The sequence below is a fragment of the Palaemon carinicauda genome, chromosome 8 (genome assembly GCF_036898095.1).
Source record: "Palaemon carinicauda isolate YSFRI2023 chromosome 8, ASM3689809v2, whole genome shotgun sequence".
NCBI lineage: Eukaryota > Metazoa > Arthropoda > Malacostraca > Decapoda > Palaemonidae > Palaemon > Palaemon carinicauda.
This window is the reverse complement of record NC_090732.1, coordinates 136811393-136826992: the sequence shown is the minus strand read 5'-3', so window position 1 is coordinate 136826992 and position 15600 is coordinate 136811393. Positions and strand designations below refer to the sequence as shown.

Sequence of the window (15600 nt, the reverse complement as noted above, 5' to 3'; positions counted from 1 at the left end):
GCTTTCATAAAGTGATTTTTTTTTGTCGTGAGTCACATTTCACATGTAAATTGCCTAATTCATTCCAAACCCTACAAAACACCACATTAAATTTTATGATAAAGCTACAGTATAACCACAGCGAAATACTATACAACCAAATGCATTTGAACCATCCAATATACCTAAACTTAACTGTGAATACCTGTAAATCAAGTAAGTTGATATTACAACATAATTTAATAATAAATGGAAAATAATACAATACATACAGTAAAATACTGTACATATACAAAATATACAGTACCATATGTACTGTACCATTATAATTTAGTAAAGCCCATTTTTCTTCAACTCATTTTATTGGGTAACTATTTTATTATCGGCCTGGCTGGCAAATCTCTTCTTAAAATTAAATATTTTTTGCAAAGTGAGTCATAAAAATATTCGCATCTCGTTTCGCAGCTTGAAAATTTTGTAAGCAGATTCTTTCATTAAGTGAGGTATGACTGTAACATTGAAATTTTGTTATGTAACTTAAAAATACATTATAAAACAATGAAATGAAGCCACTTTTTTTCCAATTTTTGTTTCATATTTTTTTCTTATTTTTTTCCCTTTTTAGGGTTTATTTTTTACCATAATGAAAAAATTTATATCTACCAAAATATTACTTTAGAAAAAAAACTTATATTATTGGAGGTCTATATCAGGTCTATATAGGGTAGTAATCCCAGATCTTAGTAATAATTATCAAGGGAAGAGATAGAATTTGAAAAACATTAATTTTCAGGATAAATTGCCTGGCGTTGCAAAACCGAAGGTCAGAGGCAAAAATTTTATGCCATTTGGAGATGTCCTAAGTCACCTTATTAAGTGGTATGAATGTCAAAGTCCTGTCATTAAAAAAACGGCATTAGCCGGCCGGCCCCCTTAAGTGCACCTTAAATTAATAGAAAGTACAAAGTTTCCTAAATGAAGCTCAAATAACATAAAAAAATATGGTTATTTTAGACTTCTTTCCGTACATATAACGCTACGTTGTTGGCTAAAACTAAAAATCAGCTGACGAAATCGAATGTCATGTTTTATACCCAGCAGACTATCAAATACTGATTTAGGAAAGTATATACAGTCTCTCGTGTAATAATTCGTTCTGATGGTTGGAAGGAGGTCTTTTACTTTTTTTTACTAGAGTTCATGGCCAAAACTCATGATCCATTGAGAACCCACGGTTTGAGACATTCTCCATTCCCTCTTCCCACGGGTTGCCAGTGCAATATCCCGTGGTCTGCCTTTTATATGGGTGTGATTATTCTAATACATACATACCATCCTCTCTCTTTGAAATTATGTATACAGTACATTGATCCCTTGCCACTTCGCGGTTCGACTATCGCGGACTCAGTGCATTGCAAGTTTTTTTTTTTTTTTTTTTTTTTTTTAAATAAAAATTTAGAAATACCGCCGTATTGCAGAAAGCAGCCATGTTTCACCTTGATGCGCGAGAAACGGCTTTCCGGGCTGCCAGACAAGGAAAGCAGCTTACTCTTATACCCACTGGAAGTCAGACAAGGCACGTGATTGGTTACCGGCGCGAGATCAACGAATACGAGCATGAGTGGATGTATTCTGTGAGGTGATTGGCTGCGCATCATTGCATCCTTTCCCAGGATCTTCCCTTGGTGTATCCCGCTGCTCCTGCCAGTCTTGTTCACACTGTACTGTACTCTTACAAGTGTCACGCGTTCGTAGTGTTCTGTGATTCATTTAACCTTTGCAAAACCATAAAAAGGACTGCTAAGTGCCGGCACGTGCCCCTATGAAAGATTTCTCTAGTGAGCCGAAGAGGAGGAAGATGATGAAAATCACTGAAAAGGTAAAACTTTTAAATATGTTGAAGGAAAGCAGAAGTTATGTCGCGGTGGCACGCCATTATAGTGTGAACGAATCTACTGTGCGCTATATAAAGAAAGATGAAGTGAACATCTGCAGCACTGCAACAATAACGTTTAACAAACAAGCGGTGTGGTAACGCTGCGTAATAAGCGAATTGTTGAGATGGAAGCTGCATTAGCCTTGTGGATTGCAGATTGTAGGGAAAAACCGTGAGTTTGGATACGAACATGATCAGGACAAAAGCCAAGTCTCTCTTTGATCAAACCTTGCACGATGACGATGACATAGAAGAGGATGATGATGCTGACGAACCACAGCGTACTAGCACTACGACGAGTGATTCGCCGCCTCGAGGACGAGGCTTTACAGCCAGCTATTTTCCCTGTTGGGGCCCCTGGACTTATAGCATACTGTTTTTCCAATTAGGGTTGTAGCTTAGCAAATAATAATAATAATAAAAGGCTGGTTTGACAAGTTTCAAAAGCGATTCGGCCTCAAAAGCGTGCCTTTGTATGGCGAGGCTGCCTCTGCCGACACCGATGCTGCCCGTCATTACGTGGAGGTTAAATTTCCCCAAAAAGATCAAGGATGGCCAGTACCTTCCCGAACAAGTTTTAACATGGATGAGACAGGTCCTTTTTAGAAGAGAATGCCATCAAGTACATTCCTCTTCAAGGATTTGAAGTGCACAGACCAGGCTACAAGATGCACAAAGACCAAGTCGCACTTATCATGTGTGGTAATGCTGCAGACTTTATGATGAAGCCAGGACTTATTTATAAGGCAAAAAAACCACGGGCCTTGAAAAATAAAAATAAGCCTACGCTCCCCATCTATTGGATGACTAACCCAAAGGCCTGATTAACTAAAGCCCTTACAGCCGACTGGTTCATTCACTGCTTTGTTTCTGAGGTAAAGCTGTATCGGGCTGAGAAGGGCCTCCCTTTCAAGGTCCTTCTCTTGATGGACTGTGCAGGAGGCCATGCAACAGACCTGCAGTATGATGGGGCGCAGGTTGAGTTTCTGCCCCCTAACACCACAGTGGTTATACAGCCGATGGATCAAGGGGTCATGTGTGCATTTAAGGCACTCTACACTCATGCCACAATGGAGGGCCTCATCGCGGAAGTTTACGACAACGACGACGAAGAAGGCTTCACCTTGAAAAAAGTACTGACGCAAGTACAACATTGCGTCATGTTTGACTAACTTGCAGCAAGCATTGGAAGAAATGAAAACAGTAACTATCAGTTCAAGTGGAAAGAAATTATGGCCTGCTGTTGTTCATGATTACACAGGCTTCATTCTGACGAAATCCATCACTCGGCAGTGTAGAAGGCAGTGACGCTGTCCCTCATAATCAAGGATGAAGGATTCGCTGAAGTGACGGAAGAACACATGAACAGCCTTATCGAGGCCCATTCTGACCTGCTGACAGACGAAGACCTCTTTGAAATGACGAAGTCAGTGAGTGAAGAAGAGCAAGACGAAGAAGTGAATAAGACTGGCCTTACTCTGGAGAACCTGCAAGAAATGTGCAACATGGCAAGGGCATTACAACGCTTTGCACAAGTAGTCAATAAGAACATGGTTCGAGCTGTCGAGTTTTGAAACTGTCTTGATGGGGTTATGGCATTATACAAAGGTAATTTGCAACAAAAGAAAAACTAACGACAGCAACTACCCATCACCATGTTCTTGACAAAGTTTTTTAAAAAGCCATCATCATCATTCATCATCACATTCATCGAACTGTACAGGTCTGTCATCGTCATCAGCCTTATCATCGTCATCGCCTTTATCGTTGTCATCATTGTCATTTGCATTGTGTGTGTGTGTGTGTGAATGGTTTGTATGCAGTAATTAAAAACTGGATTCAAGTAAAATATATACAAGTGAGTTAATGTACATTATTTGTAGATTTATGTAAAATATTTGAGAGTGAATGTAATATACATTACAGCACTGTACTGTAATAATTTTATACTTTAAATACAATAGATTTAAGCATAATATACTGTACATACAGTATACTGTATATAAAGCATATATATATAAATACAGTATTTTAAACATTCTTGTGCCCACACACATACAAAAACTACTGGGGAGAGGCCCAATCCTACTTCACGGATTTTCACCTATCGCGGGGGTCTCCGGTCCCCATTAACCGCAATAAGCGAGGGATCACAGTATCGTTGGAACGGGTGCCCCTGTAATTTATAAATAAAATGCAAAGTCCTATTAATGGCTTGGTACTAGTGACATTATTTTATACTGTCTATCAATGGAATGGGTTGCTAGTTATTAGTAAAACGCAAAATTCTACGAATGTCTTGAGGCATGAGTCTTAGAGGACACATGGTATTTCATAAAATGTTGGTCAGCCAGTAATCCCTTTCAGCTTGATAAAATATATGGAGCATGGGAATCATGATACCCACTGCCCATCCATTACATCTTTTTATCAATGAAGGTGAGAGTAGACATAGTATGTCTGTTCATTCATCATTACAGTTTTTAATAATGGACTTATCATGAGGAGAAGTATTCATAAAATGTTCTAAAGAACCTTCTGTCATTTCCAGGATGTTTCAGTCAAATAAACCAGTTTGAATACATTTACTTTTATTTGGATAATAATATTTGGATAAATGAATTATTTGATGTAATAAAATTGTATTTTCTTCTCAGGACACTCCTTGAAAAGTGTTGGATCGGGGAAATTCACATGGCCTCCGTCCACTGACACAGCAGCCTCTACCCCAAGTGAAGAGGAGCATGTGCCAGATTCTACTAATCTGTAGAACTTCCATTCTGATGCTGTATGTACCTCGTCATATCCCAGGATAGTTTTTATGAAACTTTGCAGTGCTTCATTAACAAGACTAGGAGGAAGATTAGATAGATCATCATGAAGATCAGATAATGGTCTTGTATGCTCTTTGGTTGTGTCTTTCTCTCACCTTGTATGTAATTTGAAAGGACTTACATAAAACAGCATTGAAGTTTGCAAATTGGCTGTCTGTTATCTTGGTGCTCATAGAAAATTTGTTGTTCTTCCTAGAATTTTCACCCAATTCATTTGACCCCCAGGTGACATTTTATCATGTACAATCCTTACTTTAAATTGAATATGCATAAATACTATCTTAATAAGCATTGCAGTATAGTCATTTATTTTAAACAAGCCATGGCTGTAATTTCCATACTCTTTTGAGAAATGAAAAGGAAATTGTGCCTGTTATCAGTACTGACCAAAGTTGTGATAGTATTGGTTAAGAATTAGTGAAAATCTAGTGATATGAAAAACCCTCCTTAAGCAAATTACTTTATTTAACAGGATTGTGATAAAATATTTAAGGAAACAGAGGGGTGTTGATATGTTTTGTAGATACAGTATATAAGTGTGTTTTTGTATAAAGGACTAATGATTCTTAGCAAAATTGATCATAATAAATCTCAGTGATTGCAGGCATCTGATGCCATTCTAATACTGTTTACCAGTGCTGACATTTCTGGTTGGTAAGTGTTTTTAGGTTTAACTTCACGATATAAAGCCTAATATTTTTTCCAATAATGTACTGTATATTGTAAATCTAAAGCTTGTTTCTATTATAATACTTAAAAATGTTATAAAATGATGTTATGGAGCTATTATTTTTTTATTTTATAGAAAAGTTTAATGCATGTGGTAGATAATTTACCTCTCAGTTATCCTTCTCTCAATCTCTATCTTTTTGTCTGCTTGTCTATCTTTCTCCTAGCGAGAAGCATGGATCATCTTGGCCATAACTCAACAGGTCAGAGGAGGATGAGAATTATTGACGATGTGTTCTAATTTACATTTCATTCAAGCCTTTCATAAGATCATTGTTGGGGGAGAGATCATTTTACTTTGCTAGATTGTGGTTTGGATTTTTACCTGTTATTGTCTGTATATCTTTAATTCACCTCCTTTTAATACCAGTTTTATATTTTCCAGGGTGCATATTTCTGGTAAAATGTTTCTGTTGATGAATTAAAATTTCATCAAGAGTTATGTATACATACAAACTTCTTAAATTTTTAATTCCTTGCATATTGAATGTTAAGAGAATTTCATATTTTTAATGTGAAAGACTGATTTTCTATTGCTTTTTCTCCACAACTTGTAAACCAGCATGGTATATTCAGATGATAATTTTTACGTATTCTTGTAACAGAGCAGAAATTAACTTGTAACCAATCTATAAATGAATCCCACTCAAATATCCTACTACATATTTTATCAGTCAAGTCATGTGCCTGGGAAAACTGGTTTCCTACTTCAGTCAATTACCTGGCAGGTGTGCACAAAAAGGATGTAAGTAAAGGAAAGTTACATTTTTATCAGACTGAATAATCTTAATGTTAATATACCTCCATGAATGAACCATTTCTGCCACATATACTTTAGTAACAGCTAAAATTGTAGCTGCATACACAACAAAGTCCCTAGTAATTAAATATGTATTTTTCAATTATTCCTCTTAATATTGGCTCATATCCTAACAACCTATTTAATTATGTGTGCACTGTATACCTATTCAGCTATTATTGGTACACCACTGTAGTTTTAAATTGATACTTTACAGTAAAAAGTTTCCTGAAAGTTTTCTGTGATTGCAATTGCATTTGGCAATCACCATTACACATTGATTTTATGGGTTTATTTACAGTACATTACTGTATCATTGCTATTTTCTCTGAATGTCATTTTTATAAAAATTGTTAGAAGAGGAAAAGTACCATAAACAATAACTAACTAACTTATAATTTCTATTAATTTCTGTATGTATTTTAATATCTATACCAATATATTTCATAATCCAGCTACACGGCTAACTGCACCTTTGACCGGGTTGAATTCTGTAATGACCAATAATAGTACTGTATAGCAAAAAAATTAAATTTAATAGAACAGGTGGAGTTTTGCAAAAGCCAACCCTTTGATTGTCAACAGACTGGGAAAGAGTTCTTTCACTTATGTTAAAAGTTGAAAAGAATGAGGATGTATAAGTATAAATACAATGGACGATGAAGCATGGTAAAATCAAGATTGGTTTTACCTTGTCTTCTTGCACATAGTGTTCAAAGTTGGCCAATACAATTCATCTAAATAATCAGGGATGTATTTCCTGCTTAATGTCAAGTTCCTGCAGAATTTCTGAACTAATTTGAGGAACTGGAGTATTTTCATAATGTCACTATTAGGATGCCTTCTTAGTAGGCCTGTCCATAAAGGTCATTTGAAATATAGGTAAAGTTGGATGGCAAAAAACTTTGGTGTCATTACACCATGGCATAGGATGATTAGAAGCATTATCTAATAAGCATGTTCTGTCAACATATCACAAGAAATCTGAGCTATGATGCTAAAGTTAAATACTAAATACAAGCTGCTCACTGAACAAGAGCATTTACTGACATGGCTAGTTTGATAGGACTACGTGACTCCCCTTAAATGACAGTATGTTACTGTGTGATCTAGCATTATATGGAACACATGCTAATTTTAATTACCTCAATAAATGACATTCATATGATTGAAAATTCAGAGAGTCCCTATATTGTAATCTTTTAAAAGATTAGAATGCCACTAGGTCATCACCTATAAAATAGAAACGGAAGTCGTGTGGTTTAGTATAAAAGTGTTATTTATATCTGTGTGAGAGAATTTATTGATCAATACTAACTAAAAAGTACGAGTTGCTTGCAAATTTTACTACAATAATCATTATTATACGGTATGGCTATCATTTAAGTGCTAATAACTTAACTATAACACATGACCCGCGAGTTTTTCTTTTATTGAGATTTTCTTATGTTACTGTGTTCTAAGTTATAAAAAGAAATCTCAACAACTTTTCAAAGACCTTAAGCTGAGTTGTCTGCTTTTCCAAACCAACACAGTATTGCTTTGTAAAAATGTTGATATGTATATTGAACTGCATTACAGTACTATATACTATACATAAATCTTATAATACTAATATTACCTTCAGGATTTGTTAAACTAAACTCAGGCTTCAATGTCAACTAATAAAAAATAACAGTCCTTATTATGCTACACATAATCACATGTAAAACTTGAGTGTACTCTGCTATAACAGACCCAGATCTGATGGCTACGGAATACAGGTATACTGTAATATATTAATGACTTAATTTTTTGCTGTTCAGAAATATTCTCTTCCTGAGGTTTGTATATTTATGTTGCCATTTTTATGAAAATTGATTGCTACTCATTAATTTTTAAAGGCATGCATTACATAAACCATATCAATACACTATTTCCAACAAGTTTTACTGAATCAACTTCTTGTATTAGCAGTGTTGTCAATCTGTTCCTTATTATTAATGGCTTAGGCAATTACTTATACAGGTATTGTGATATTAAAATGTCATATCCTTTAAACTTGTGAACAAATGTAATGTAAAAGCTGTGAATGACAACTGAAATTTACGTCCTAGTTAGTCCTACAGGAATTAAAATTAGTGTGATTTTACACAGCAACTTTAATCAGAGGTCTGTGTTTGATTTGGTTAGTTTTTTTTCTCCTTTTTTTTTTCTTTATGAATATGCCATCCAAAAATAGTCTACACATGTAGAGCACTAATAAGCAAAATTACCCAAGGAAAACAAAAAAAAATTAACTTCATTGCTGATAAACAGGATGTAATGTAATGTTTACTTTTGATTAAAGTATTATATACAAAAGAATTTCAACGAATGCAGTGTGACAACTTAGGCCTCAGGTAAAGAAGCTATAATGATGTAACAAATTAGGACTAGCTAAAGGGGAGAAAATAAACCCCTAATTAGATTCTTATACAAGCAGGGTTTTACAATGAAAAGTAGGTCATATTAAATAATGTTATTTGTGAAACCAAACTGGTAAAATTTTCTTGCTGTATTTATTACAAAAATACTACAAATACAGTATATAGAGCATCCAGCAAGATTTATGGGTTACTTGAATCAACAAAGTTCTAAGCAACACAGAAAAAGTGTTTCTCAGAAATAAAAATCTTTTGCTTACAATCATATTCAGTTAAAATAAATTAGTTGTCATTTGAACATTTAAAGCTATTTCACTCATTTGGATTTTAGTCTTTCAATTATAAGAAAATCAAAAATATGCGGTACATAAAAGGCTGAGACGGATCATTGTGGCTATTAAAAATATAGATTTTTGTGACCAGTAGACTATATTTCAGCCCATAAAGATGTGTAATGTCAGAACTTAACATTTTAACCATGATGACGTGGCAAACAAAAATATTTTTTAATTTTAAGTATATTATAAAATGGAATTATTAACTGGAGCTTCTATTGCCCCCTTACCTTAAAAGCTCATGAATTCTTTTAGTGTTATAGTATCATACTTTGCTTTGTATTTTTAATATTAGCAAACTAAATTTTTTAATCCAATTTCATGAAATTTGTGAAAATATTTAGTGTAAATTTTGTCATTGGAGGGTATCCCCAATTATTTTTTTTTATTTTCTTGGAAAAATAAATATATAATGCTGGTGTTTCCAAGTTGTCATCTATAGTAATACCTGCACCTACTTTCCTAAATTTATTTTCAATGTTTTTTATACATCTCTCAGTCAATACGAAAATAATGTCTCACGCTTATTATTCTTAAACATATTTTTTCACGATAATACTAGCAACCTCTTTTATTATTGCGGTGCTCTGCATAGTATGTATTTTAGTTACTCTAGAAATGTCTTCAAGAAAACATGTGTAGTAATAGCATTATTCAGTTAACAGTTCCTGTGTTTGCAAAACCCTGGTTTGTATGTAATCAGGCCTTGTTAATCTTGTTGTTATCCCATGCCTATCCCACTGGCCAGATTTACCAAGAGCAATAGATCTTGGTATGTTGAAGTTTTTTCAGGTCTCAAAACCCTTATAGCTTTGTGTAACTATTGAGAATAGTAATGGGAATGGAATACAGTACTGTATTTGTCTGATATATTAAAAAATTATATGCATTTTTGAGCCACCATTTTTTTAAAATCATATTACTATAAGATCAAGTGCATTATTCTTGACACATATTTCTTTATATAAATCAACTTCCTGGCATACTAATGTAAAGATAACAATTTATCATCCTTGCACCAATAAATTATTTATGTATACAAATGATAAATATAAGGTAGATAAAATTTGGAGATGACATATGGAGAAATTTCTGTATCAGTTAATAGTCACTTGTCTTTCTTTTCCTGTATAAATCTTTTGTAAATTTATTTTCTAGTCACATGAAGCGTTTTAGCAGTGCCAAAGTCGGCACAAGGCATTAAAATGCATATGTGGTATAAGTTAATATTTTCTCAAAATCCAAGTGTTCCCTATTTGACAGGGTTGTTGAAAAATACGAGAATAAGGGAAAACGAGTGCTATAGCCATATCATGAAAGTGCATCTTTCTTATTTCATACTCTTGATAAAAGGAGCAAACTGCATTTTTTGCCATCTTTTTATCAAATTATTAACTTCATTCCTAATCAGGATGTACAGATGTATGGTATTCATTCATACAAATGACCCATGTACTGGGAACATTAATGCTACATCAGTTCTTCAGGGCTTAACATTAAACATATCATTTAAAGTCTTGCTGAAGTGGCAGTGGTTTTTAGCCATTGCAAATCATATATCTATAGATCAATATGGTCTACAGATAAAATATTTGTAAACTTCATTCTATTACCTATATTTCTAATTTTTATTTATTCATGGGGGTTACATAGTTGGTTATATGTAGGCTACTTTAAAAATTAATAGGTCTTTTCGAGAGTTGAAAGACTTCCTATGAGAGCCATTGTCTTGCATATTGACATAATGATACTGTACTGTATTATGATGAAATGGTTTTTTTAAGAACCCTATGTCTATATAACTGAAGTGAGAAACACAACTTGTCAATTGCATATACGGGCAAATAACAAGACAAATATACTAGGAAGTTACTTCATATAATTAATGAAATTGAAAAAAAAAATTGTATGATAATACATATTCCAAAATTTTGCATATGCAAGTGAAACAGCATACCAAACTAAAATCTAGACAACCATTTTGAAGTCTTGCTTAAATAATGAATGTAAAACTGTATAGAAGACTAAGATTTTAATCATCTACCTTTCATAACAGCTTGAATATGACAATCTTGAAATTAATGCAAATTTATACCGGTAGTGTGCAGTAGGCTTTCCTTCTCTGATAGAGTAGACAGCAGTGTGGGCCTGTCTCATTATAAATGCTGATAGAATTTATTACACTAAATTTGCTACTGCCTTTTGTATTTTTTCTAATTTGGTAACTTAACTGATAAATTATGCTCTCTCTAGTGTGCCTTCTAGCCATTGAGCTGAGTTTATCATAGGCTTGCAGCTTTGAGAAAGTATAAGCAGGTAGTAAGTAGGATAGTTGCTTCCTTCCTTAGTACATGCCTCTTGTGTACACCATTAAAATACAACTGTTACTGAAGACTTAGAATTTCCGCCTTTCCGTTACTAAAGTATAACCCTAATTTATTTGAAGTGGTTTCAGAACCTTTTACCTGTACTTTCATTTGTTATGCACTCTTGTCATATCTGTTTCTTGGTATATTGTGTGAAGTGTGTCTGACCTGTACTCATTAGTTCAGGTTAAGAGGTATTACCAGTAAAATTAGTTTGAGAGCTAAATTGAAAACATTTCTTCCTTTTATTGTATAATAGTTACAAATTTAGTACCAAAGTTATTTTTTATTTCAATAGTACTACAGGAGTGTGGCAGGAATGTTTACCACCTTCTGTCTCTTGTCCTTTCAGTTTGATTTTTACCTTATTGTTTGCATGTAAAATTTTAATTATTGGTTGATAACTGCATTGTCTGAGCTTATTTATATTCTTGTGAGGTACAGTATTGTTTCAATCATTTTTTCCTGTCTTGTGTTTCTTATGAACAGTGCTTGAGTGCACAGGAAAGTAGTGATGGCATTACAGTATTATATTTCCAAGTCAGTGCTGTTGCTTTTCCTTATGTTTAGAACAAGAAATTAGTGACTATATATATTTTGACTTGAAAGGCCTTATGCCAAATTCATGATAGACACTGTAATGTAAATAAATTTCCTATTTACCAATTTTTTTTTCTATCCCTTACATGATATATAACTGTAATATATTAAGTAATTCTGTTTTGTACCGTACAGGCTTTCAATGCTAGAGAATTTTGAAACGTGATACAACAGAAGTTCTCCAATATTAATATTTATTTCATTGTTAGTACTTAAAATAATTTATTTTTCCTTGTTTCCTTCCTTACTGGGCTATTTTCCCTCTTGGAGTAAGGTCAGGGGGCTTATAGCATCCTGCTTTTCCAACTAGGGTTGTTGCTTAGCAAATAATAACAATAATAATATAAACCTATGGGATCAAAATTGTATAAAATATATGATGCTTACTTCAAATGGAAATCCTCTTCATAAATATCTCGAGAATATTATTTCGATTAGAGGAAGCAGATATGAAATAACTTCAGAACTCGAATACTCTTGAGTCAGGAACTTCATCCTTTGGGTAGGTACTGATTATGATCAAGATCAATGTCATCCCCTGGAAAATGAAAATGTTAAAAGAAATTAAAAAAGAACTTGGCAATCCAAATTTTGATCAGGTGCACTGTGCAATTATGTGTAATCCACTATTTTCAGGTTAAATTAAGCTGAATAATAACAAAGACACCCAACACAATCATTAGCATTAAATTCATCTTATTTTGATCCATAGTGATTTAAAATACATTCACATAAATAATAGCTACAGTTATCACAGCTTAGCTCACTGCATGGAAAATTTGCAGTAAAAAAATGATGCATGGTGTAAGAGTCCAGTAGGCATACCAAACTCGTAAAGTGGGGGACCATTTTAATAGGCACGATTTGCCAATAAACCTCTCAGCTCGTTATCACAAATATAGATGCAAATAAGCATGAAGTAAGAGATTTATTTTAGCTTGCTACAATGTGCAGGCAAACACATATTGACAGATAAAAATGCTATATTTTCAATATACTATACAATAATACACTACACTTTACTCCTTTGATTTGGAAAAAAATTTCTATAAGCAATCTCCTGTCAAGGAAATGATACCAATAAAGTAGGATATATGCAAGTAACAACCAAAACAAAAGACATATATCTTTAATAAATATGTTATTTTTATTACTAAAATAAATTTTTGAATATACTTACCCGATGATCATGTAGCTGTCAACTCCGTTGCCCGACAGAAATCTACGGTCGGGATACGCCAGCGATCGCTTATACAGGTGGGGGTGTACTCACCAGCGCCATCTGTGGTCAGGTACTCCAGTACTTCTTGTCAACAAGACCTCAATTTTCTCCTCGGTCCACTGGTTCTCTATGGGGAGGAAGGGCGGGTCATTTAAATCATGATCATCGGGTAAGTATATTCAAAAATTTATTTTAGTAATAAAAATAACATTTTTCAATATTAATCTTACCCGATGATCATGTAGCTGATTCACACCCAGGGTGGTGGGTGGAGACCAGTATACATGTTAACAAAGAAGCTAAGTATCCCGTATTTCATTTTTATTAGTTATTCAAAATAACAATAAAAAATAAATAAGTACCTGGTAAGGAAGTCGACTTGAACCATTACTCTGCCTTTAATAAGTACGTCTTCCTTACTGAGCGTAGCGGTCCTCTTAGGATGCTGAACGACTCTTAGGTGGCTAAAGTATAAAGGGCTGCAACCCATACTAAAGGACCTCATCATAACCTCTAACCTAGGCGCTTCTCAAGAAAGAATTGACCACCCGCCAAATCAACCAGGATGCGGAAGGCTTCTTAGCCGACCGTACAACCCAAAGACAACAATAAAAGCAATCAAGAGAAAGGTTAAAAAAGGTTATGGGATTATGGGAATGTAGTGGCTGAGCCCTCACCTACTACTGCACTCGCTGCTACGAATGGTCCCAGGGTGTAGCAGTTCTCGTAAAGAGACTGGACATCTTCGAGATAGAATGATGCGAACACTGACTTGCTTCTCCAATAGGTTGCATCCATAACACTCTGCAGAGAACGGTTCTGTTTGAAGGCCACTGAAGTAGCCACAGCTCTCACTTCATGTGTCCTTACCTTCAGTAAAGCAAGGTCTTCTTCCTTCATATGAGAATGAGCTTCTCTAATCAGAAGCCTGATGTAGTAAGAAACTGCGTTCTTAGACATTGGTAGCGAAGGCTTCTTAACAGCACACCATAAGGCTTCTGATTGTCCTCGTAAAGGTTTTGACCTTTTCAGATAGTACCTAAGAGCTCTGACTGGGCAAAGTACTCTCTCCAGCTCGTTACCCACCAAGTTAGATAGGCTAGGGATCTCGAACGATTTAGGCCAAGGACGTTTTAGCCAAAAAACCGAGCTGCAAGGAACATGTAGCCGTTTCCGATGTGAAACCTATGTTCCTGCTGAAGGCGTGGATCTCACTTACTCTCTTAGCTGTTGCTAGGCATACTAGGAAAAGAGTTTTTAATGTGAGGTCCTTGAAAGAGGCTGATTGGAGCGGTTCAAATCTAGATGACATCAGGAACCTTAGGACCACGTCTAGATTCCAGCCTGGAGTGGACAACCGACGTTCCTTAGAGGTCTCAAAAGACCTAAGGATGTCCTGCAGATCTTTGTTGGAGGAAAGATCCAAGCCTCTGTGGCGGAAAACCGCTGCCAACATACTTCTATAACCCTTGATCGTAGGAGCTGATAGGGATCTAACGTTCCTTAGATGTAACAGGAAGTCAGCAATCTGGGTTACAGTGGTATTGGTTGAGGAAACTGCATTGGCCTTGCACCAGTTTCTGAAGACTTCCCATTTAGATTGATAGACTCTGAGAGTGGATGTCCTTCTAGCTCTAACAATCGCTCTGGCTGCCTCCTTCGAAAAGCCTCTAGCTCTTGAGAGTCTTTCGATAGTCTGAAGGCAGTCAGACGAAGAGCGTGGAGGCTTGGGTGTACCTTCTTTACGTGAGGTTGACGTAGAAGGTCCACTCTTAGAGGAAGAGTCCTGGGAACGTCGACCAGCCATTGCAGTACCTCTGTGAACCATTCTCTCGCGGGCCAGAGGGGAGCAACCAACGTCAGCCGTGTCCCTTTGTGAGAGGCGAATTTCTGAAGTACCCTGTTGACAATCTTGAACGGCGGGAATGCATACAGGTCGAGATGGGACCAATCCAGCAGAAAAGCATCCACGTGAACTGCTGCTGGGTCTGAAATCGGCGAACAATACAATGGGAGCCTCTTGGTCATCGAGGTAGCGAACAGATCTATGGTTGGCTGACCCCACAGGGACCAAAGTCTGCTGCAAACATTCTTGTGAAGGGTCCACTCTGTGGGGATGACCTGACCCTTCCGGCTGAGGCGATCTGCCATGACATTCATATCGCCCTGAATGAACCTCGTTACCAGCGTGAGCCTTCGATCTTTTGACCAAATGAGGAGGTCCCTTGCGATCTCGAACAACTTCCTCGAATGAGTCCCCCCCTGCTTGGAGATGTAAGCCAAGGCTGTGGTGTTGTCGGAGTTCACCTCCACCACCTTGTTTAGCTGGAGGGACTTGAAGTTCATTAATGCCAGATGAACCGCCAACAACTCCTTGCAATTGATGTGGAGTGTT

General features: G+C 35.7%; 2 protein-coding genes across 4 annotated transcripts in view; one reads left to right on the top strand and one right to left on the bottom strand.

The window, feature by feature from the left end:
* The window catches only part of LOC137645960 (SH3 domain-binding protein 1-like), a 99343-nt gene extending 87298 nt beyond the window's left edge, over positions 1-12045 (top strand). For both annotated transcript variants that reach the window (XM_068379037.1, XM_068379036.1), the window contains one exon: positions 4573-12045. In XM_068379037.1, coding sequence (XP_068235138.1) covers positions 4573-4685 — 113 coding nt within the window. In that variant the 3' untranslated portion in view covers positions 4686-12045. The remainder of the gene's footprint in view (positions 1-4572) is intronic.
* LOC137645961 (rho GTPase-activating protein 44-like) overlaps positions 1-15600 on the bottom strand; it is a 359606-nt gene that overhangs the window by 208399 nt on the left and 135607 nt on the right. The gene's annotated exons all lie outside the window — the stretch shown is intronic.